Source organism: Rhinolophus sinicus, chromosome 16 (genome assembly GCF_057876585.1).
Source record: "Rhinolophus sinicus isolate RSI-liver-muscle chromosome 16, RSI-T2T, whole genome shotgun sequence".
Lineage (NCBI taxonomy): Eukaryota > Metazoa > Chordata > Mammalia > Chiroptera > Rhinolophidae > Rhinolophus > Rhinolophus sinicus.
In genome coordinates this window covers 135,595,557-135,621,263 of record NC_142516.1, presented here as the reverse complement: position 1 = coordinate 135,621,263, position 25,707 = coordinate 135,595,557, and the positions used below count along the sequence as shown (strand labels likewise).

Genomic DNA, 25,707 nt, shown 5'->3' with positions numbered 1-25,707 from the left:
ATAGATTCAATACTGATGTCTCTTTTGTTTTAATACTGACACTCGCAACTTAACTGGATCGATTCAACGGTGCTGGCTGCAGAGAAAAATGTCTCCACTGCGGGCATCACAGGACAGCCCGCGTTCCAGCCTCAATGAAGAAATACAAGGGGACAGTGCCCTTCACAGGAGCTGAGAGAAGGCTGCTCTCTAATAAGAATACAGGACACGTGGCCTGGCCTTCCATAATATAAACAAGATTAATTAAACCAGATAATAAAGATTATTAAATAGGAAATTATAAAGTCCAAATCTAGAAAACCACCCAGACCATATAAGATGCATTCTAGTAACTCACAGAATTAATGAGGCGATCAGTTTCCCGAGAATTTATTGCTTTAGAAATCCAATTATTAAAGTCATCCAAACTGTAAATAAATAAATGGCTCAGTTAATTTATTCTCTTTGGCAGAATTTTCAAAATGACTGGATATCATATTGAAAGAAAATTTAAGTCCATATCCCATACAAGTCCAAGAATTAAACATTTTTAAGTTTTTTAATGAAACAAAGGTAGAAATAAAAGTTTATAGCAGCAGTATTTTTAAATGCTCGACGCTTACAGCATAGTTTCCTCATCAGTAAAATAGGTATAAAGATAGAGCCTTCATTCAAGAGTTGTTGTGAGGGTTTAATGAGATTATTATTCCCTGTAGCTAGAATTATTAATAATACTATTAAAATTAGAATAGGAAAAAACTGCAAACCACCAAATGCACGCAATACAAAACTAACTAAACACAGTATATGACAGCTGTGACAGGATGAGATACAGCTATTTAAGTAACAAGTGGGCTCTGTGCCTGCAAAGAAATACAAATATAAACTATTAAAAAAACAAAAAGCCAAAATCCAACATGCAGACTTGATTACATCCAAATAAAATGCATGTATGCAAACTGAGAAAGTTTGAAAGTAACTTTGGACTAATTCAAATAATATATTGGGATCTTTTTTCTAAAAGGTTACTTTAGTTCACAAAGATATCCAGATGATCTTAAACTGATTTACATGATTTAAGATAAATATATTAACTGGTTTTTCTTTAAAATGAGATTTCTACTTGGAAAACAATCTTTGAAAAAGTATATCTTAGCCTGGAAAAAACAACCCCACAAACGTTTTATATAAATTTTGCATATTTGAATTATCCAATGCATAGCATTTTTTCCCCTTATATATATAGTTTTTTATCACGGGACATTTCAAGCATACGAAGAAACAGAGAAACCAGTATAATGAATCTCCATGGACCCACCACACAGATTCAACAGATATCTACACACAGTCAGTCTTACTTCATATATACTCCCACCTACTGCCCCTTTTCCCTGCCATCTTTAGACTGATTATTCTAAAGAATCCCAGTAATTATATCATTTCATCCATAAAATACTTCAGTATGTAATCCTAAACGATAAGGACTCCTTTCATTTTTAAACATAACTACAGTATTACCATCACATTTTAAAATATTATCAGTTTCCATATTATCAAATAGTCTCATACATTTTTCTTAGTTTTATTGTTCAAACCAGTATCCAAACATGATCCATATATTCAGTGCATATATTTTTAATTTCTTCTCTTTTTGCCCACAACTTAACTCCTATTTCTAGCTTATTCAGCACTGATAACATCACTATCACATGAAAAACATTAAAACAGAGACATCTAAAGAAAAGTGAAATGGAGAAATTAAAAATATTTTAAAATTTAAAAATTTAAAAAGCACTTAATTTTCTCGTATATGCTTGCTCTCCAAGTAGGCTGTATTCTTACTACTTTTTCAGATTCTTTTCTGGTTCAGACAAACCTGAACTTCCCGAGACTTTCATGGGCATGCTGGAAAGTGATGGGGCAAGAACAAGGGACTCTTGCTTTGCCAACAATAGCGTTCTGCCCTCAGGCTGCAGAATCACATGCAAAGAAGTTTCAATTCCACAGTAGGGTGAGGTGGCATTTCTTCCCTTTGCAAGAGCTTGATATCAGCTATCAATTACTTTACAAAGTGATGTAACAGATGCATTCATATTAAAAGCACCAAATGAAAGCAACCTACTAAACTGGAACAGTATTTGCATCTTATCCAAAGACTGACAAGATAATACCTTAATTCAAAGAAATGAAACCTCTGCTAGGATTATACTCTGTCCCCAAAAAACAGTTTCTCGGTAAAACTCTGCTTCTAAGCATCCCATAGTTCTGTTACCCCTATACGCAGTCAGGTTTCTCCTACATGGAATTATTTCTAAGATGCACAAAGGTAGACGGTCAGAGTGCATAAAATCCCCAGAGTGGCAGGGTTTCCCCAAGCTAGCAGACTTAAAAGCTAGGTTCTCTTTCTTCCAATTTGGATACAGCTCACCAGTAAAATCTTGTGGTCCTTCCTGAGATGCTAACAGGCTGAGCCCATGAAAAACCAATCTTATTCCTTTTAAAACATGAAAGACCTTTCCTTTGAAAGGCGATTTGCCAGGCCTGGATTTATTTCACTTTCTTTTTCTTTTCCAGTGTACTAATTCACTCTCACCAGAATCACTGGCACCCAGGCTGAGGAGAATTCCCTCCCCAGGCTGCTAACCCTAACGGGGGGAGGAGTCCACGCTGAGGTCCACAGGCAATGCACCTCACCCTCCATGTCTGCTGCCAGAGGCCCAGGCTGGCAGGAGCTGGGAAGCTGGCCTAGAGGGGTGGCCTCAGGGCTCAAGGAGCTGGAGAGAAGAAAGAAAAGCCCAGCTTGGCAGCTGCCTCCTAGAATCATCACAGCCCACTTCCACTGGCTATGACGCAGGATATGAGATGCTTTTAGGAAATAATTATTCAAGCATTTTCTTCAACTTTTGCAGTCATTTGGGAGGCTGGAAGGCAAAGATCCATTAGAACTAGGTTATCATTTCTCTGAAGTCAGGGGTCATCTCTAATTCTACACTGAATCCCTAATGCCTAGGACTGGACTGGGCATGGTAGACACAGTCAGCGGTCATTTGATCAAAGAACAACGGCCATTTGAAGGGTCCAACTACCCTTTCTGAATATATTTTCTCTATAGTCTACTTTCCCCAATTTTGTCCTTCCCTAATAACACCTGCTTACCTCAACAAGAACCTTAGAAAGCACACTGCAATGACGACTGCCAGACCAACAAGGAAGGCGATAATCACAGCTATAAAAATAACAGAAAACACAGTATCACCAAAAATGTCATCATAAGCATTAAAGGTGTCACATCATTACATTTAATCTGTAAATGAAAAATGTAAACAAATAAAAATGGACACACATGGGGGAAAAGAAGCCTACGTTCGTACGCTACATTTCCTATAAACAACTGAAAACACTCTTCATGAGGGGAGTGCTAATTTTCATCATGAAAAATATCAAACACACAAAAATACAGAGAATTGTACAATTAACCCACATATCTCAGCACCTAAATTCTAGAATTATCAAGATACTGTCACTCTTGCTTTAACCTATTACCACTCTCCTGGTTTTTGGCTGTTTTTTTGGCCTAAAATGTTTTTAAGCAAATCCCAGACACAATGTCATTTTATCCCTATATCTTCAGTATGTATCTCTAAAGCAAGGTTTTTGTCAAAGATGTATCAGCATCATACAACTCCTAACATGAGAAGGGCACAACATCACTTCTGTAATGACCTACCACAAATGCATTACTTCTACCTACTTATGAGAAAACAGAAAGTAAATCCAAATAACAAAATACGTAGCCAGTCCTCTTTAAAAGTGTCAAGGTCATGAAACACAAAGAAAGGCTGTGAACTGTCCTAGATTAGAGGACGATAAGGAGGCTGAGAATTCAATGCACTGTACAATCCTGGATTGAATCCTGGACCAGGAAAAAAAAAAAATTTAAAACGGACAACTGGAGAAATTTGAAAAGTCTGTAGATCAGTAACTAGCACTGTATCAATGTTAAGTTCCTGGTCTCAATAATAGTATATGGGATAATTATACTACGATTCTATCATTTAGGAGTATAAGGTACCCCTAAAGGTGGGTAAAAGGTACAAGGGAACTCTTTTTTGCAATGCTTCTATAAGTCTAAAAACTATTTCAAAATTAAAAGTGTCTTAGAAATGGACCTTTTGTTATATAACCACAATGTCATACAAAATCAACAATAATTCGCTGGCTAACACTGAATCCATATTCAAATTTTTCTAGTCCCCAAAATGATTTTTTGTAGTTAAGTGTGTTGAAAGCAGGATCCAAACAAGGTTCACATCTTGCATTTGCTTAAGTCATGTCTCTTAAGTCTCATTTAGTCGTAAACTGTGATTGACTTGTTTTAAACAACAGGTCAGCTGTTGTCTATTAGCATGTCTCTAGATCTGTCAGTATGCTGTCTCATGGTGTCACTGAACTTGCTCGTCTATGCTCCAAATGTTCTGTTAATGGGAGACTAGCTGTAAAGGCTGAACACGTTCAGCTTTCTTGGGAAGAACACGTCCCGCGTGGTGGTGTCCTTCCCACCCCACATCAGGAGCTCCTCCCGGGACAGACCACATGCCTGATGTATGTGTTCAGCTGGAGAAAGCCTGTCCCTTTTCATCTGATGATTTTCGCCTATAGCAATTATTTCATTAGGGTTTGCAAAATATTCTGCCCTTTATTAGCTGGAATTCTTCTCTAAAGAATTTACCCTCATCATCTAGGACTCTTTGGTTATCCTAAAATATAATTTAAAACAAGAAAGGCAGGATAAATGCTTAGATCTTTCAACTGAAAATTTTACAGCACACTAGTTAACATCAGGTGTCCCTGTTACCTCCAAAGGCAACCAAAGTATTGTTTTTGTTTTTGTTTGGGGAGGGGGAAGGGTCATGCTCTTTTAATTCTCATAATGAACTCAGTGGTTTTGTTTATTCAATGTGTTTTCATCAATTACATTCATTATTCTTTTTAATACTTAAATTGTCCCATGTTGGCACTTTCATATTGGTTCTTATGTTCTTTTGACATGATCCCACAGTGTCACTATGACTAGTACTTACTAATGCCCCAGGGACTTATTATATTATCTAATGGGGGGCTCAGAGTGACAGATTTTATTCAGTGGAGTAATTAGAGAATGAATGGTCCCTTCTTGACCTAAGGAGACCTCTGGACTGTCAATGTAAGATACATACAGGAAAACCTATACCCTAAACCCCAAAACAAGGACAGATACTTCACAGTCAATTGTTCTATTTCTAGTTTCTTTCTGCTACATTAACTTTTTTCTCTTATTTATGCTTCATAATTAAACAACTAAGAGAATATGTTGATATATCATATAATTTTGTTACATGTCACATAATTTTCTTGGTATTTTAAATACCAATGATAATACATACATTATAAATATACCATAACTATGAGATAGACAACCTATAATCCAGGTTTTAAATTACACAAACTGTCACACACAGTACTCAAACACTAAAACCTTTGAAAAAACAAATTTTAAAAAATCAGCAAAGAGCGTATACATACGAAGGTTACTGTCAACTGGATTCTTATTGACAACTAGGTCACAACCAACGTCATTGACTCCATTACGGACGTGCTTTACCAAGAGAGAATAGTTTCCGAATTCGCCAAATTTGTATTCCAGCCTGTAAAGATTAGGTAAAATTAAGAAAAGTTGATTAGATTAAGGGGAAAAGGAGTTGGATTTTCCTCATGTCATGAAGGCAGAGTGACAGGCTATTACTGAGTGCAGACCAGGAAAGATTCGAAAAAAATATTTTGAAGGAAAAAAAGTTAAAACCAAATAGGAAAAAATATATATATAGAAAATGCAGACTTCAGGTATAGCAAAGCAGGCACAAACCTACAAACTTCTTTCTCTTTCAAGGTGTCGTTAAGTTGCAGGATGGATCCGTGCTGGGTGCTCACAGCAGTAGCTGCAATGCTGGGTTTCCCAGGTTCTGCACTCCCAGAGACATTTACCAGCACCTGAAGCAAACACTACAAAATAAAAACACAAGCGAGCTGTCAGAGGTGTTTGAAAGTCTGTTGGTTGTTGGAGGCCGTGAACATCCAACTGAAGACCCTGAGATGACTTTTTCTTTCATACTTATGAAAAAACTTTTAAATTTCAGTATTTTAGATAAAATTTTCCTATGTGTTGCTATGGAACTGTACAACCTGCATTCATAGGTATAGTTTTCACATAATTAACACATACAGCATACATTAAATTTTGCATTCTATTGTTTTGATTATTATTTAACAAATTTCCACATTGCTACCCAACATGCATATGTGTATTTTTACGGCTGCATTATATTCCATCAAATATTATAACTGTGAGTTTTTAGTCTGCTTTTTAAATTTTTTATATATAATTTATATAAATTATATTGTTTTTAAAAATAATTTAATTATCTAATTATAGAATAGAAACATTTATATTTATAATTTATACTGTATGTAATTTATATAAGTTATATTGTTTTAAAAGATCTACACATAATGCTCTTATTCATTTAAATTCTTCCCCTAAGATAAATTTCCAGAAACAAAATTACTGGATAAAAAATAATCATTTTAATGGTTCTTGTTACATGTGCCAAATAGTACTCAAATAAGAAAAATTACAACAATGTATTTATTTCTCATTAGCCTTCCCAGGATTTAAAAATCATTCTTCTTTTTGCTCATGTACTAGATATTTATGATATCACAGCATTAAGACTACATTTTAAAATTATCAGTAGATTAAATAATTCAATATTCTTTTGCTATTTTGTTTCCTATGGTGTAAGCCATCTTTTAAGACACCAAATTCCCTTGAACATAAGTATAGAAATATGTTGTCCTCATATACTGTAATATTAAACTTTTAATTATCAAATATTTCCCCGTTCTAGTGCTTTCCTTTTCATCTTGTGATAGTGTTGTTTTTAATACAAGTTTTTAAAGTTTTATAGAAATACTACTCTGGCTTGTTATTTCTTCTATTGCTTCATTAGTTTAAAAATGTACTCTGCTTTTTTTAGTACTTTGTAAGTTTGTGAAGGTTTTTAAACTTGGAGCATTTGACAGATGGTATATAATTATTCTAAATACCTTTCCCTATGGTTTTAATTGTAATATGTTAAATTCTTATGTAAATTAGCTTCTGCTTCTTATACTGACTTTGGGCCTGGTGTTCATTTCTCTCTTTTGGCTACATAAACAATTGTGGCTTGTAATAGAGCTTACCTGGTACACCAAGTCTCTATGCTGCCCCTTCTCTTTCTGGGCTGTCCTTTGATTCTCTTGCTCTTTACTATTTCATATAAATTTTGGAATTATTTATGCATATTCTATAAAGCATCATTAATGTATTAGCAGCAATTATGTTAAATGTATGAATTAACTTGGGAAGTATTGCCATTTTTCCTACGTTTGGTCTTCATATCAGAGTGCATTGGCTGTCACTCCATTTAACCTATATTTTTCCCCATTAAAATTTCATCATTTTCTTTAAATATGAGCTCTAAAAATTCCTCAAGGGTAAAAATATGTCAACATAAATGAATCTTTCAATATGCTAACTTATTCTATTCGATAGAATTTCATTAAAGATTTTTGAACTCATTAATTAGAAAGATTGGCCTGCATTTCTTTTCATATCTTTGCCAGATTTTAAGATGAACGTTCTATCTATACTATAGAATAAATCAGATATCAATCCATCATTTTTGGGGGGGAGGGGGAGGTTAGTTATATTTAGTGTCAATTTATATAGATTGAGAATTACTTATTTGAAAATGTAGAAAATTTTACCTATTTTTAGGTTGAGAAATTCATTGTAACTTTCAAGATTTTTTAATCAGTTGCTGATCTATTTTTGTTCTCAATTTATTGAATTAATCTTTGTATTATATTTTTTTAAGGAAATCAACTGTTGAATTTAAAACTTACCGGCTTATAACATTTCGTCGGATCATAAATATTTTAATTACAGGGCTTATGTGTATATCTTAATTTCTAATTTTATTGATTTCCATTGTTCTCTTAAATTTATCAATAATTTACCAATTGTGTGACTTTCATTTTTTTAAATCACCTCTTGACCTGTTCCGATTTGAATTTTTTGTCTCATTTTCACCTACTTACTATTCAGCCAATGCACTGAAGTAAGTTCACCTACTTACTATTTTTATTGCTTCCTTTTTTTCTTTTTGTTTGGAGGATGACATTGTTTGCTTTCTAAAACCTTGAGATCCCTACTCAGTAGCTTTGCATTTCCCCTTTTCTTTCTGATTTAACATAAAGCAAGATCTTGAGAATGGAGGGAAGTGAGTCCCAGCACTACTATATAATAACTGGGTAACCCAGGAAAAAGTCACTTTACTTCTCTTAATCCCAGCTCAGTATCACCAATCAGACATATCTCTACTGGATTGTTGTGAGGACTAAAATGAAATACAACATATGTAAGACATGGAGCAGGCCCTCAGTAAACAGCAGCTGCAACTTCTATTATCAGCATTATCATTAGAAACATTTAAATAAATTTTTGTAAGAATTGCTTCAGCCAGATCAAAAATTTTCTATGAAATATTTATGTTTTTTCTATACAATACTTATATTTTCCTTAAACAAAATCATTTTTAAGGTCTTTTAAATTAGCAATTTTTTTCTTGACTTAGTCTTATGTAGTTAATTGTCCTGATTTTTATTTCTTCAATATGTCACCAGCATCACTGTTTTGTACCAATGATCCTACTTTTTTTATTCTAAAGATGCTCTTACTTACCCTAGAGCTAATACCTGACAACGCAGTCTTTTCCCCCCTCAACTTGTCTTCCAAATATTTTAGACCTTTATTAAGTCTTTTTAGAAGATATTTTGCTCATTCTTGAATTATTTATGATTCTTGTGGCCTTAAAATTTAGCTATTGTTGATTTTTTCAGTTCTTATAGGTTAAATCTTTTCTGTCTCAAGCTACCTTTTTTTTTTTTTTTAAATAGTAGTCTGCTTTATTGGACCATTAGGAAACACTAGAAACCTGCTACTTTTATGAGATCATGCTTTTTTTTTTTTTTTTTAAGAAGGGCCAGCTCATCGTGGCCCATGCGGGGATTGAACCTGCATCCTTGGTGTTATTAGCACCACGCTCTAACCAACTGAGCTAACCAGCCACTCCTGAGCTACCTTTTTTAATATTACAAATTTTCTCTGTTTCACATTGCTTTACAAAGCTTTCAGTGGGTTTAACCAAATAGAGGAAGTCTCATGTGCTGCTGCATCATCTTTTCAGCTGGTACTCATACTAGGGGTACACTATACATCAAATTCCTCTTCTGAAGGTAGTACACCCAAGCTCTCAATTTTATTTGGAAATAAAGAATATTTTATTCTACATGGAAGAATAGCGTTGTCCTCAAAAAGCAACAAGGCCTAGAACAAGGGTAAAACCTTCAGATTAAAAAAAAAATTATCATCAGAGAGGCAGATTCCTGGAATTATTGCCATTGTCTCAACGTAAGTCTCCCCACTATCCTCACCACTCTTGCCCTTGAAGAATATCCCAGTATCTCACTCCCTTCTGGCCCAACAAGAGGGTTATGCATTAGGCAGAGAAGTAAAATAAAATACGGCCTATAAATTTTGCTTATCACTGAGAACTGGGTTTTTTAAAAGATGGGTAGTGGAGGGCCGGCCAGATGGCTCAGTTGGTTACAGCGCGAGCTCTCAACAAAAAGGTTGTTGGTTCAACTCCAGCATGGGATGGTGGGCTGCACCCCCTGCAACTAAAAGACTGAAAACGGTAACTGGACTTGGAGCTGAGCGGCGACCTCCACAACTACTGTGTTTCCCCGAAAATAAGACCTAGCCGGACCATCAGCTCTAATGCATCTTTTGGAGCAAAAATTAACATAAGACCAGATGTTATATTACATTATATTATATTAGACCCAGTCTTACAGTAAAACAAGACTGGGTCTTATATTAGTTTTTGCTCCAAAAGATACATTAGAGCTGACTGTCTGGCTAGGTCTTATTTTCAGGGAAACACGGTAGATTGAAGGACAATGACTTGGAGCTGATGGGCCCTGGAGAAACACACTGTTTCCCAATAAATAAAATAAAATAAAAAGATGGGTAGTGGAAAAGATAAGAAACTGATGTCGCTCATTGCTAGGCATTCTCCCTGATTATATTTCTTCTGATTATATAGCCTGTTTGTTTCCTTACCTATAAAACTGAAGTTAACATGTGGAGGGCTTCAGGTATGAGAGCATCAAGGATCGTACCAAACTCGCCCCAAAGTAAATAAAATTGTGAGCATGACCACTTATACGTACATGATAACACCGTTCAGAATTCCAGTAGACAATCAAGTTTGTCCCAAGTAGTTCATTATGGATGAGCAACAAAGCCTGGTCCATCTTCAGCTCTATATGCCTTTTTTTGTCTAAGTCTGGTAAGAATTAGAAAAAAAAGTTTAAAAAAGAAAAAAACAAGACACCTGAAAGATGTTTTAGAAACAAAGTAACCCTGTGTGAACCATGGCTTCACAGGAGTGCTTCTCAAACGTCTGCACTCGGGTTCTTTGGGGTCTCTAACCCCTAACTTTGTGTACACACGAATGTACACACACACACACACACACACACACACACACACCTTTTGCACAGGTGCCTATACTACAAATGAGGACTCAGCCAACACCATTCACATCCAGTGTGGAAAAGGACCATGTAGGGACCTTACATTCATCAAGTGCTAAGATTCTGATGGGCACTGAATTTAGCAGTTTCCATATATCTTCTATTTGATAATCTGACAGCCTCATTAGCCAGGTATAGTCTCCATTTCACAGGTGAAGAAATTAAAGCTCACAAGGATTAGATAACTACCCATGGCCACAGAGTTTTCCTGTGAAATCACTGTTTTGAACCCAGTTTGTATGATTAGAAAGTCCAAACTTTCCTCAACTGAGTTACTCAGCTCTGACTGTGGCAAGGGCAGCATGAGACCTGCAGAACCCCAAACCTACTAGATTAGGACATACAGGGAAGCAGGGTCCCTGGGAGATTTGCACTTGCTTTAAAGTCTGAAAAGCTCTGCTTTATATCACTTTGGTTTGTAGTTCTGAATCTCCTACTTTCCATGGTAGATTAGGGGCAGGTAAGGAGAGAGAATAAGTCAGTCTGAAGGGCAGAAAGACCCACTGCTCTGTATTGCCTTGGCTTAGAGCTTCCCCCCACTTTACTAGATGCTCTTAGGAGTCCACGAAGACATGCACATTCTAAGTCTGCCAAATTTGGAGGAAAACAAAGTGAACTATTACTGGCTAAAGTTAAAGCAAAATGTTTCATTGAGACCAAATAGGCCATTTATGTCTATTATATGAAAGAAAAATTAACTTACCCTTTAACTTCTAGGCAAAGGGGGAAAAAGGGAAACTATTTAATAAAACAATTAGGAAGGTAATAATCTAGCCTCTTTTATTTTGCAATATGAAAGCTTATTTCAGGGCAAAAACAAAACAAAAAGATATTAAAGTCCTGGCCCCACCCCAGACCAATTAAATCAGAGTCTGTGCCCGACCATCATGATTTTTAAAATTTCCTCCCCAAAACAACAAAAATTCTGAAGTAATTGCAATATGCAGCCAATATTTAAGACAATAGCTAGAGAGGCTGGGAGTGCAAAGCCAAGAGATTTTGACACCTTTGTACTTTTTTGCATTGTTTGAATATATTTTTGTAAAAACACAATGAGTCTGTATTTCTCTCTCTCTCTCTCTCTCTCTCTCTCTCTCTCTCTCAAAGGACACAATTCTGAAACCATATAATATGACACTGAAATTGAACCTGACGCTGTTTCAAGAAAAAGCTGCCAACTTTCCACACAGATGACTTTAGAAATACCAGGGTAACACTCAAGGAGCATTATCTACAAAAGAACAACACTCCCTTCCTCTTCCTGTCTACAAAGTCTTGGTGAGGAAATAAACCAAATAAAGCCACCTTTCAGTAGTCCTGGGGTAACTGTACTGTTTGTATATTAGACTTTTATTTCATTTCCAAATATTTAATTTCTGGTTCTAGCTCTCTGCTCAGGAGTGTCTTTGCTGGACATATTTTAAAAGACATATTCTACTTAATTTTTTTTTCTTTTGATGTAAACGTGAGTCCTCAAATCATATGGAGTTCTTAGTAGGAAGTTGTCCAGTCCAAACCTGCACTCCAGGTGGCACTGAAAGTCCAGCTGTCTTCTCAACACAGCTTGGTGAAGGTGGGGGAGTGGATCACTTAAGAATACTATGTTCTCACCCACTACAGAGAATTACTATTTACAAACTACCTTTTTCCCTAAAATAATTGTCATTATGAATTGGTGCTAAAATACAAAGAAAGAGCATTGTATGGGATCTGTCCCTGACTGGGCAGATTATGTAACCTCTTAGGCTCTGTTTCATCAAAAATGAGGGGAGTGGATGAGATTGAGCTCCGGGGTGGGAGAGGCACCATACAAAACATAATCAGCTGAGATGCTTTTTCAAAATCCATTCTGTCGTCGCCCTACAAGATTCTGATTGGGGAGGCACAGCAGTTTGAACTACACACTGATACCAAAACCCTCGTGTCCTGACACAGAAAAGGGGATGAAAGGAGGGATAAGACACGTAGGTCATTCTCACCTTTTCAGGTGATAGTCCGACCTTCCCCAAACGCTGACCGAACAAGACTTGCTCCACTTGGCTGATCCCACAATTTCTGACCAAAGCATCCCTGGGGAGGAGCTTGGGCCTAGATCTTCTAAGGCCGTGGCTCCTCGTCTCTGGGGTCTAAAGGAAGGCCCTGGAATGTGTATTTTCCACCATGTCCCCTGCTGAGTTCAGAGACCAGCCAAGTTAGGGAAACACTAGATGAACTGAGTGCCTGTCCTGCCCGCCGCACATTAGAATCACCCATCTGCCCCGGCAAAAATACCCCAGCCTGGCCCCTCCAGGCTGCGAACTTCTCGTTGTGGCTTCTCAGCAAACAGCGGGGTGCCCGCGGACCACGACCTCAACCGCTTCTCCCGTCGCCTCGGAAATAAAAGTCGCCCTAAGGGAGGCGGGGGGGGCGGGGGGGGGTTCGCTCGAATTCGGACTTCGAGTTTTAACCACCAGCTCCTGCAATTACCGCCTCCTGCAGAGTTTAATTCCACTTCGGCCCTTCACTCGGGAGTGGAATCCCAGCGCCTAGCGAGGCCCTACGGGGCCCTGCTCGGTGCCTCGGCTGATGCACTCGGGCGCCCCGCAACTCCAGCCACAGGGCAGGGCGGCGCCCTCACTCCAGATTTCCTGCCTTGCAGCGTGCCACCCGCTAAGTCCTCTGTCCTCAGGGGAAGGGACTTCATTTGTGCGGAAGTCCCGCCATACAGTGGACTAGATGAGGGGTGCGTGACGGATACACCCCTCTTGGCCAGTCCGCCTCTTACCTAGCTTTGCATCTGGGGGGAACAGGTCTCTCGACCAAAAACACTTGACTACCTGGACAAAAATCGCCTGAAGACGCAGGATGCCCCGCAGCCTCGGGGCGGGGACGGGGGCGGGGGTCGGGCGGAGAGCCCTGCTGCTCTGCCTCCCCGCTCCTGGAGAGGCCGGCGCCCGACTCCCGTCCCGCTTTCTCCGTCTTTCCCCCTTCGGGTAGGTGCCGTTTGGACACTGGGGCCCCCCACTGCGTGATGCAGTCCCACACTGTGCCTGCGACAGCGGCCAAACGTGCTACCCACAAGATTCCCGGCCCGGAGGTTCTCACAACCGCGTAGTGGAAACAAAAACTAGTTTCGAAGAATGGCTTTTCCGAGCGCTCGCCTGCCCAGTGTCCCCAGCCGAGAGGGGGCGCCGTGTCACCCGAGGGAGGAGACTAGCACGTCTCGCGGGCCCGGCAGCCTGAGACGGCGCGGGGACTGCCGAGCCACCCTGCCGGAGCCGCGGCGCGCACTCACCTCGGGGCGGCTCGGCCTCGGCGCCGCGCTCCGGGGAGCCGCCGGGGGCCAGCAGTGCGGCGCTCAGCACCGACGCGGCCAGCAGCAGCGCAGCCATCGCCAGGCCCGCGCCCCGCGCTCCGCTCATGCCGCCTGCCGCCTCCACGGGCCGCCGCTCCCGCCCCGGCGCCGCATCCGCGGCCGGCCCTCCTCCGCCGCCGCGCTCCCGAGCTCTGCGCTTCTCCGCGGCGGTCGGCCGCGCGCCCGTCATCACCTCCCTCTCAAATGCCGTCACCGCCGCCTGAGTCACCCACGGAGGCGGGGGGAATGCAGGAGCCCAGGGCGGTGCCGACCCGCGCGGGAGGATCCGAGGGGCCGGGCCACTCCCGGCCCTACGCTCGGGGACGCTTACTAAGCGAAGAGCCAAGGTTCTCTTTTTCTGGCACTGTGCTTTTTGTCCTCGGGGGTGAAAATCATCCAGAAGAGAGGCTTCCCGCAGGCCACAATCCACTGCTCCCGTCTCTGACCACTCCCCTGAGCGAGTCTGCTCAATTCCTTCGTCCAGCCATTCATTCACCATACAAATGGGTGTTAGCGTCCTCCGTCCACTGTTTAGGACATGCCGTGGTAAGACACGCATAGTCCCAATCTTAAGGCGTTTATTATCCAGAGGAAGAGATGAGACATAAAAGCCACCAGGTGATACCACTACTTTAAGGAGCTTTTTGCCAATCTCTGATACAGTTAAAGGCACGAAAACACAATAACCCCACGTTGCACTCCTAGCTATATATCCGGAAAAACTATGACACATACAAGAGGACGTGTACAAAAATGCTTGTAGCTGAGTGATTTGACATTGCAAAAACCTGCAAACAATCTAAATGTCCATTAGTGGAAGAAATAAACTGTGGCATAATATATACAGCAGTAGAAATGATCTAGAGTTGTATGTATTGACATGGATGAATCTCAAAAATAAGACAGAGGGGGGAAATGCAAGTTGCAGAAATGCAGTGTCCGTCACATGCAGAAATACCTTCATAGTAACATATGTAAAGTGTAAAGCCAAGTAAAACAATTCTATGTGCTGTTTGGGGATATACTCCTATGCATATGTAATAAAAGTGTAAAGACACATGGAAAGATAAACCCTAAACTTACAGCTAACATGACGCTTAAAAGACCAAATGTTTTCCCCCTAGGATCAGGAACAAGCCAAGGACATCTGCCCTCACCACTTCTACTCAGCATTGTCCTGGAAATACTAGTCAGTGCAACACAGCAATAAAAAGCATACAAACCGGCTTTATTCAAACATGGCATGAATGCATGTGTCTTAAGGAATCTCTGCCCACCCCCCAAAACTACTAGAACTTATAAGTGAACGTTACAGAATTCAAAGTGAATATACAAAAATTAATTTTAATTTCATATCCTAGATATAAACAAAACTGGAACTTGACTTTTTAAAAATAGCATTTACAATAGAATTTTAAAAATACATCAATTTAACAAAATAGGTATAAGACCTGGACAATGAAAACGACAAAACATTAATGAAAGGACTTAGAGACCTAAATAGTTGGAGAGATCCACCATGTTCATAGACTAGAAGAGTCCTTACTATTAAGATGCCCAATCTCCCCAAATTGATCTATAGATTCAGTGCAATCTAAATAAAAATTCCAACAGGTTGTGTGTGTGTGTGTTTGTGTGTAAACTGACAAATGATTCTAAAATTTATAAGGAGATGCAAAATGATTTTGAAAAAGAAGAACACAGTTGCAGGACTTACACTACCTGATTTCAAGATTTACTATAAAGCTGTAGTAATCAAGATAGTGATAAGGATAGCAATATAGATCAAAAGGATCAGGCAGAGAGCCTAAAAGTAAACCCACACAACTGGTTTTTCACTAAGTTGCCAAAGCAATTTAATGGGGGAAAGGATATTCTTTTCCACAAATGATGCTAGAATAATTGGACATCCACATGGGAGTGGAGGTGGGGGGGAGGAACAAATCTTGACCCTTACCTCACACCATATACGAAACTGAACTAGAAATGGATTATAGACCTAAATGTAAAAGCTAACACTGTAATATTTTTGGAAGAAAATATAGGAGAAAATCTTCATGAACTTGGGTTGAGCAAAGATTTCGTAAATAGTATATAAACCATTTAAAAACACAAATAACAGACACTGTTAAGAAAATGAAAAAAGCAAGCCTCTGGCTGTGAAAAGATTCCCAAAAATATACATGGTAACAGACTTAATTCCAGAATATATAATGAACTCTTACAATTCAATAATAAGCAAATTATTTAAAGATGGGCAAAAGATTTAGACTCTACACCAAAGAAGATGTGTGAGTGGCCTATAAACATATGAAAAGGTTCTCAGCATCACTTATTTTTGGGGAAATGCAAATTAAAACTACAATAAGATGCCACTATATAGGCACTAGAATAGCTAATACTAAATGGGCTGATTATAACAAGTGTTGGCTACGATGTGTGGAACAATTGGAACTCTTACACATTGCTTATGAGAATATAAAATGGTATAGAGAGGCTTTGGAAAACAGTTTAGAGGTTTCTTATAAAGTTAGATATATACTTACAAACATAGGACCACTCCTAGGTATTTACCCAAGACAAATGAAAATACATCTGCACAAATACTTGCATTTAAATGTTAACAGCAGTTTTATTCAATAATAGCCCCATAATAGCCCTTTTATCCATAATAGCCCTTTTTCTGGAATGGCCATCAGAGCTGTCATCGTATTACCCTTGATGTACTGAATGTCATCAAAATGTCTCCCTTTCAATTTTTCCTTTATCTTCGGGTAAAAAAGATGCCATTGGGGGCCAGATCAGGTGAGTAGGGAGGGTGTTCCAATAAAATTATTTGTTTACTGGCTAAAATCTCTCTCATAGACAGTGCCGTGTGAGCTGGTGCATGGTCATGATGCAAGAGCCATGAACTGTTGGCAAAAAGTTCAGGTTGTCTTTTTCATGCAGCCTTTTCAGCACTTTCAAATCGTCAACTTGGTTAACTGTTCGTCCAGTTGGTACAAATTCGTAATGAATAATCTCTCCGACATCAAAAAAAGTTAGGAACATCATTGTAACAGGTCAGATCTCGTATATTGAGTATTACAATTTTAATCCAGTTTTCCTTTCTTAAAATGTGTATACATTTTTTTTGGTACCCTCTGTAAAAACCAGGTTTTTACAATGGTGTGCCATTTACAGATGGCAAATTTGGAGCAGACAAGAGTTATTTGGGAAATGTTGAGTTTGAGATGTTCTTTGTATGGACGTGTTTTCAATTCTCTTGGGTAAATACTTGGGAGTAGAATTGCTGGGTCATTAACTTTTTGAGGCAACTGCTAGGCTGTTTTCCAAAGCAGCTGCATCATTTTACATTCCCACCAACAATGCATGAGGGTTCCAATTCTCCACGTCCTGGTCAATACTTATTATTGTCTGTCCTTTTGATTACAGTCAGCCTAGTGGGTTGTCATGTTTTTATAACAAAGGCAATAGTTAAAATACAGTGGGCAAGCATATCCTCTGATCAACCATAGAATCCCGCCAACCATAGGAGCAGGCAGACTAGGGATAACGATGCTAAAACCAGGCTAGCCCCTGCTTAGGGTGCCCTCTCTGACCGTTAGAGGCAGACCAGGGCCACCAGCCTCACCCAGGAACCAGTTAGAAATGCAAAGTCTCAGACTTACCGCGTCAGAGACTCTGGAATGAGGCCCAGGTCCCTGTGATTTCCATGATTCTGCCTCTCAGCTTTAATCACCTTATTAGGGATGATTAATATGCACCAAATCCATCATCCCCTGCAAATGAGGAAGACAGTGACCAGGAGCTTTTTGAAGGATTCACTCATGCAACTTGAGTGGAAGGGTTTGACACTTTCCAGTAATGAGTGACAATGTTGATGTAAAATGTTCAAATTAATTAACTTTGGATACAGAATACTCAGCTGGAAGGTAAACAGGAGTTTCACAAGTACCATCCAAGGCAGTATCACATATCATTTCCTATATACTTGCTGTTTTATATATTCCTTATCCGTTCAAAATTTCAAAGAGCATGCTATAATAGTTCTCCTTTAGCTCACGGGAGGGAGGATGGCAAAGGAGCTTCACGGAACAATCATTTAAAACAGTAAAGATGGCCTCGCCCATACCATGTGAAACGGGCCAGAAATACTCCCATGACCACGTAGATAGATTACCATCTAAAAAAATGAGGAAAAAACAGTTCTTTGGAGAACTACTCTATGATTCTTTCATATAATGCCATTTAAAAATGTCTACATTTCTTACAAGCTTACAAACTCAAGTTATTAGGGTGAAGCCTCTTTCTTTGTAGCTCTATTTTTGTTACTTCCTTCAGATACTGGTTAGATTCACTGCTTCTCTGCATCTTCACCTGGGAGCCACCAGCGATAGAAAGTGAAGCCAGACTTAAATCAAGCCCGGTTTGCTCTTGCTTAGCAACTTCCGCCCAGGTTGCTGAAGAGGCAGAAGGGTCACACGTGCACACGGATGTGTGATGTGTAGAGGAAGAGCCACATGGCTGAACAGCACAAGCTCACTGTCAGAGCAGAACCACTGCAACTAGTCCACGTGTCCCTTAAACCCCATCCTTCACTGACTGGACTAGTTTTCAGAGCATTTCTCTTGTCTGAGACACCGTGGTGTCTCTGAGGGAATTCAAAACCTTCTGGTAAGTGTCCAGAATATCCTGAGCAGTGGGTCTCTCTGCAGGAGTCTGGCTCTTACATGCCTTATGAATATCAAACAAATGGAATCGGACCATATCACTTCCTTCGACATGCCCCAAAAGGAAACTGGAGACATCTGGAATTTTCCAGATGTCGATCTTCTCATCATACGAGGGCATGAGATCATCGTGAAAAGACATGTCCTCTCCATAGGGCCACAGCTGCTCTGGAGCCACGAAATCTCCGTGCAGCTCCCTGTGGCCACACTTCACGAACGTCCCTGAGCTGTGGTTCACCAGGGGCAAGGCGTCCAGGTCGTTCACCACGATGCTAAAGTTACTCGTCAGCAGGTACTGGGACAGCGTCTTGGGCAGGTCGCTGGAATCGCACATGACCAGTGTGCCCAGGGGACTGTGGTGCAGGTAGTTGATGATGCTGACGTAATCCATGGCCAGCTGCAGCCTGTGCTGCCACGTGTTCACACTTCGGTACTTGGAAAGGTTTAGTGTTTCTTCCAGGCTGCTCAAGGACCCTAAGGGGTGATACTCAGTGAGAATAGTATTGTCATCCTCACAGTAGCCGAGCAGTGTGACAACATGTCTACTCTGCAGAGACTTCAGCATCTGCAGCCCGTGGAGGAAATCGTCTTTCAGCTCCAGACTGGTGAGCCGGGAGAGCGCGACTTTGCGTTCCTTCCACTCCGACAGAAAGACCTGAAACAAAGCCACAGAAAACATCAAACCCAGAACCTCACCTGGGTTAGGGAGCCAGGACGCAACTCCACAAACATATTGTAAGTGCCGGATGTGGTACAGAGGGTACAGAAATTAGTGAGACACAGACCCAGCCCTCCATTCGCTCTTGGTCTAGTTACAAAGACTCACTCAGGAGCAAACACAGGACACTCAGCGCCCAGGGTAGGAGGCAGCAGGGCCCACCTGTGATCAGGGTGCCAAGGGCCATCTGCAGAGGGTGCTCCTGGGAGTTGGTCTAAAGGATGATGGGGGCTTGTGGGTGGAGGTAAAGCATGGGGAGCACACTCCCAGGAGAGAGGGCTGCATGTATAAAGGCACTGAGTGGCACACAGACTGCCAGTTCCAAAATACTGCAGCACAAAGCGGGAGAGGAAGGGAGAGGAGAGAAGACTGGAAAATCCCGTGTTGGGAGTCGAGCCTAGACAGCCCATCACGCATAACAAGATTACTCATGAATTTTAAAAGGTAACATAGTAAACCACAAATAGGAATAGTTCTACGTAAGAAAAACATTTTGACATGGTCTGTGGGTTTGTGTGACTTCAGCTGTAAAAGCAGGAACTGAAATACCACACAAATAGTACACCGCCCACAAGGCACACAGCTACCAGAAGAGCAACTGTACAGGCCTGCCTTGAATTCTGCATCGTTATTAGCTAGGGAAGGACTGCAGGAAGCACTGTAAATAAGAACCTCATCCTCTGCTTAAATCCCCAAAGGAAAGGCAGAAGATTACAGGAAACAGGCTTAGAGGTCACTGCTGCCCAGGCTGCTTCTGCCCCCAGCAGGCTGTGACTCTCTGGGCTTCTACTTGTTCATTAAAATAAAGGTTACATACAGTCACGGGATATAAAGTACAGCACAGGGAATACAGCCAATGGTATTGTAACAGCCATGTATGATGTCAGAGGGGTAGTAGGCTTGGAGGGGGCAGGGGTTATCACCTTGTGAGGGGTGTAAATGTCTAATCATTACGTTGTTTTGTACACCCGAAACTAATATTTAAAAAAATGAAGTTTATGGTTTTCAAAAGCAATTTAGGGAGTTATTTATAAAGAGCTTTCATTTAACATCTGAGTCTAAAGTCCATCTAAGGCAATAATCTGAAATAGATAAAAACGCTCTAGGAATGAAAATCTGGCATTATTTACAACAGCAGAAACTGGAACCTAGCCACCTATCAAAAAGTATGGGGAGTAGTTCAGTTATGGTAGGATCACTCAAAAGAATATTATTTGGTCAGCAAAATGTATAAATTGATAGAGTTTTCACAGATAAAAGTGCTACAAATGAAAGAGAATACAAAAATTTTTTTACATTATTGTTGTAATTGTATAAAATAACACAAAATTACATTGAAATTGAAGGAAATAGGCTTATGTTTCAGTTCTCTTTTTATGGTAAGATTCTGGGTGATTATTTTCCTTTATATCTTTTAGTATTTTCCAACTTTCCAGAATGAATATATCTTACTTTTATATTTTAAAGAGAACTCAAAAACATATCAAATGGAGGTAGGCTAGAGGACTTTGAAGATTTCTTTTGGAGTTCCAGAAAAATGGCGGAGTGAGGTGAGCCTCTGTAAAGCTCCCCTGGAATTTACAAAGAATCGAACAACAAAAACTCCACAAAGGACTCCCTGCACAGCAGACAGGCAAGACGAAGAGGCCCACTACCGACTGAAATCACCTACAGGTGGGAGATTCGTGTGAGTGGGGGGAGGAGGAAAGGGAGAAGTGCGCGGAGACGGAGCCGCGCGGGCGCAGGACTCAGACCCAGCTCAGTGCGCCGAGCTCGCTGCTTCCCGGAACTACCGCAGCTGCGAGTGAGGGAAGGACTCGGACTGCTAGGGCTCCGACAGGGCTCCACAGGGCTGAGGGGACAGCATATAACACGGCTGAACCCAACGCTCGCGGCAGAGACCTCGGAGAAAAGACTGAGGGAAAAAGGCTGAAAACGATGGTTTAAGCCCGCACTGCCGAGCAGAGAACGGAGCCTTAGGCACTGAGACTAGCCGCCCCCTCTCTACCCTCCATGAGCTCGCCCCGCCCCCACCTGCCCGGTGCTAGAAGCGAAACAGTAGCAGTGTCAGATCAAAACAACAGAAAATTTGCTATATTTGAGAACTGTGGCCCACAGACACAAATTCACAGCCGAACTAGTTCCGGCAAAGTGGAGAGAGCTGTGGAAGCAGAACCGGCTGTGGTGGTGGTCGCCGCCATTGCTCTGGGCCACCTCTCACAGCTCACCCCGCCCCTGACCCCAACTATCTGGGCAGATCCCTGCAGGAGTAAACAGAACTGCTGAAACATACGGGCTCTGAATCAGGAGCTGGAAGAGCTTTGGAACATCAAAAGCTCTCCGCATACCCACCGGGACACTGCGCCCTGTGACCTAGACAAACTATTAACAGAGGAGAAGCCCGTCTCCCAGGGAATCCCCCCAGTGTGTGAGAAGCTGGAATAGTGCAGAGAAAACATAGCACTACCTTGTGAGAGAGGAAAAAAAAAAGCCTGCAGTCGGAGAAAAAGTAAAACATTCTACCAACAAGTACTGGAAAACAAAAGAAAGACCTCTTCCTATCAACTTGTTGCAGAAGTCACTCCTGTAGATGTCTAGGAAGAGAAATAGTAAACCAGGAATCGCCATGAATAACCAAGGCAACAAGATAGCTCAGAAAGAAAGTGAAAAATCTCCAGAAAAGGCACTTAAAGATACAGAAATATGTGACTTAAATGACAGAGAATTCAAGATTGCAGTTCTGAAAAAACTCAACGAGATACAAGAAAACACAGATAGGCAGTTAAATGAACTCAGAAACTCAATTAAAGAACAGCATGAGCATTTTACGAAAGAGATTGAAATTTTAAAAAAGAACTAAATAGAATTTCTGGAGATTAAGAACTCAATAGAAGAAATTAAGAAAGAAATACCCAGCTTAGATAGTAGAGTTGACCAGATGGAGGAAAGAATCAGTGACATCGAAGATAGAAACCTGGAAATGACACAGATAGAAGAAGAAAGAGACTTGAGACTTAAAAGAAATGAAAGAACTCTACAAGAACTTTCAGACTCCATCAGAAAGAGCAATATAAGAATAATGGGCATACCAGAAGGAGAAGAAACAGAGAAGGGAACAGAGAATATATTCAAACAAATTGTCGATGAGAACTTCCCAAATTTGTGGACAGAACTGGACCCTCGAATCCAAGAAGCAAATAGAACACCTAGATACCTCAATCCCAAAAGGCCTTCTCCAAGGTACATTGTATTGAAGCTGTCTAAAAACAACGACAAAGAAAGAATCCTCAAGGCAGCCAGGGAAAAGAAGACGGTAACTTACAAAGGAAAGCCCATTAGATTATCATCAGATTTTTCAGCAGAAACTCTACAAGCCAGGAGGGAGTGGAACCAAATATTCAAACTATTGAAAGAGAGAAATCATGAGCCAAGAATAGTATATCCAGCAAAGATATCCTTTAGATATGAAGGAGGAATAAAGACCTTTCCAGACATACAGAAGCTGAGGGAATTTTCTAATGCACGACCTGCACTACAAGAAATACTAAAGGAGGCTATTCGACCACCATCAACAGGGACAATTTGTGGCAACCAAAACTCAAAAAGGGGGAGAGTAAAAGCCTGAACTGGAATATGGGAATGGAGAAAGTAAGCGTGCTGAAGAAAATGGAATACTCTAAATATCAAAATTTCTTTTACATAAACTTAAGGGTAACCACTCAAAATAAATCCAGAACTGAAATATATACTGAAATAAAAGAAGAAACAGAGGGAAACATCATAGAATACCACCACACAGAAATAATAGACAACAACAAAAAGGCAAAGAAACAATGGAGACACAGCCTTACCAGAAAACTAAAGATAGAATGACAGGAAATCCTCACATATCAATAATCACCCTAAATGTAAATGGACTGAACTCACCAATAAAAAGGCACAGAGTAGCAGATTGGATCAAAAAACTAAACCCAACCATATGCTGTCTCCAAGAGACACATCTCAGCTACAAGGACAAGCATAGACTCAAAGTGAAAGGGTGGAAATTGACACTCCAAGCAAATGGTGCCCAGAGAAAATCAGGTGTAGCCATAATGATATCAGATGAAACTGACTTCAAGGTGAAAAAGATAACAAGAGACAAAGATGGACATTTCATAATGGTGAAGGGGACTGTACAACAAGATGACATAACAATCATCAATATTTATGCCCCCAATCAGGGAGCACCGAAATACACCAAGCAACTACTAACAGAACTAAAGGGAGAAATTGACCAAAACACAATTATACTAGGGGACTTACATACATCATTGACAGCTATGGATAGATCATCCAAACAGAAAATAAATAACGAAATAGTAGCCCTAAGTGACACATTAGATGAAATGGACATAATTGACATTTATAGAGCACTTCATCCTAAAACATCAGACTATACATTCTTTTCTAGTGTACATGGAACATTCTCAAGGATAGACCATATATTGGGACATAAAATCAGTCTCAACAAATTTAAAAAGACTGAAATCATACCATGCATATTCTCTGATCACAAGGCTTTGAAATTGGATATCAACTGTAAAAAGAAAGCGGGAAAAAACACAAATACATGGAGACTAAACAACATACTTTTAAAGAAGGACTGGGTCAAAGAAGAAATTAGAGGAGAGATCAAAAGATACATAGAAACAAATGACAATGAAAATACATCCTACCAAAATTTTTGGGATGCAGCGAAAGCAGTTTTAAGAGGGAAATTTATCTCATTACAGGCCTATCTCAAGAAACAAGAAAACTCCCAAATAAATAACCTCATGTTACACCTTAAAGAACTAGAAAAAGAAGAACAAGTAAAACCCAAGGTCAGCAGAAGAAAGGAAATAACAAAAATTAGAGCAGAAATAAATGAAATAGAGAAAAAGACAATAGAAAAAATTAATGTGACAAAGAGATGGTTCTTTGAAAAGATTAACAAAATTGACAAACCCTTGGCTAGACTTACTAAGATAAAAAGAGAGAAGACACTGATTAACAAAATCAGAAACGTACAAGGGGAAGTTATCACGGACACCACAGAAATACAAAGGATCATCCAAGAATACTATGAAGGACTATATGCCACCAAATTCAACAACCTAGAAGAAATGGATAAGTTCTTAGAAACATATAGCCTTCCAAGGCTGAACCATGAAGAACTGGAAAATCTAAACAGACCGATCACCAGTAACGAAATTGAATCAGTCATCCAAAACCTTCCCAAAAGCAAAAGTCCAGGACAAGATGGCTTCACTAGTGAATTCTACCAAACCTTCAAAGAGGATCTAATACCAATTCTGCACAAACTCTTCCAAAAAATTGAAGAAGAAACAGTACTCCCCAACTCATTTTATGAGGCTAACATTACCCTGATACCAAAACCTGGTAAGGACAGCACAAAAAAAGAAAACTACAGACCAATATCTCTGATGAATACCGATGCAAAAATCCTAAATAAAATTCTAGCAAATCGAATACAACAATGCATTAAAAAGATTATTCATCACGACCAAGTGGGGTTCATCCCCGGGGCACAAGGATGGTTCAACATACGCAAATCCATCAATGTGATACATCATATAAACAAAATAAAGGACAAAAATCATATGATTATATCAATTGATGCAGAAAAAGCATTTGACAAGATACAACATCCATTTATGATTAAAACACTTAATAAAATAGGTATAGAAGGAAAATACCTTAACATAATAAAGGCCATATATGAGAAGCCCTCTGCTAATCTCATAATTAATGGAGAAAAACTGAAGGCCTTTGCTCTACGTTCAGGAACACGACAGGGATGTCCCCTATCACCTCTGCTTTTCAACATCGTGTTGGAAGTCCTTGCCAGAGCAATCAGGCAAGAGAAAGAAATAAAAGGCATCCAAATTGGGAATGAAGAAGTTAAATTATCACTCTTTGCAGATGACATGATGCTATATATAGAAAACCCTAAATAAGCCACCAAAAAGCTATTAGAAACAATCAACGAATACATACAGTAAAGTTGCTGGCTACAAAATCAAAGTACAAAAGCCCATTGCATTCCTATATACTAACAATGAAATCTCAGAAAAAGAAATACAAAAAACAATTCCTTTTGCAATTGCAGCAAAAAGAATAAAATACCTAGGAATAAACTTAACCAAGGATGTGAAAGA

General features: G+C 39.9%; 2 protein-coding genes across 11 annotated transcripts in view; both read right to left on the bottom strand.

The window, feature by feature from the left end:
• The window catches only part of HGSNAT (heparan-alpha-glucosaminide N-acetyltransferase), a 31,530-nt gene extending 17,267 nt beyond the window's left edge, over positions 1-14,263 (bottom strand). The window contains exons 1-6 of the mRNA XM_074329589.2: positions 13,994-14,263; positions 10,354-10,469; positions 5,882-6,018; positions 5,542-5,663; positions 3,136-3,205; positions 338-407 (exon numbers count right to left, since the gene is read on the bottom strand). Of these exons, the coding sequence (XP_074185690.2) occupies positions 338-407; positions 3,136-3,205; positions 5,542-5,663; positions 5,882-6,018; positions 10,354-10,469; positions 13,994-14,243 (765 nt within the window). The 5' untranslated portion in view covers positions 14,244-14,263. The remainder of the gene's footprint in view (positions 1-337; positions 408-3,135; positions 3,206-5,541; positions 5,664-5,881; positions 6,019-10,353; positions 10,470-13,993) is intronic.
• A 997-nt stretch (positions 14,264-15,260) lies between these two features.
• The window catches only part of POMK (protein O-mannose kinase), a 29,161-nt gene continuing 18,714 nt past the window's right edge, over positions 15,261-25,707 (bottom strand). For 4 of the 10 annotated variants that reach the window (XM_088793611.1, XM_019742133.3, XM_088793612.1 and 1 more), the window contains one exon: positions 18,531-19,441. In XM_088793611.1, the coding sequence (XP_088649737.1) occupies positions 18,671-19,441 (771 nt within the window). In that variant the 3' untranslated portion in view covers positions 18,531-18,670. Of the gene's footprint in view, positions 19,442-25,707 lie in introns of all 10 variants that reach the window. The other 6 variants (XM_019742129.3, XM_074329592.2, XM_019742128.3 and 3 more) reach the window with 2 other exon arrangements.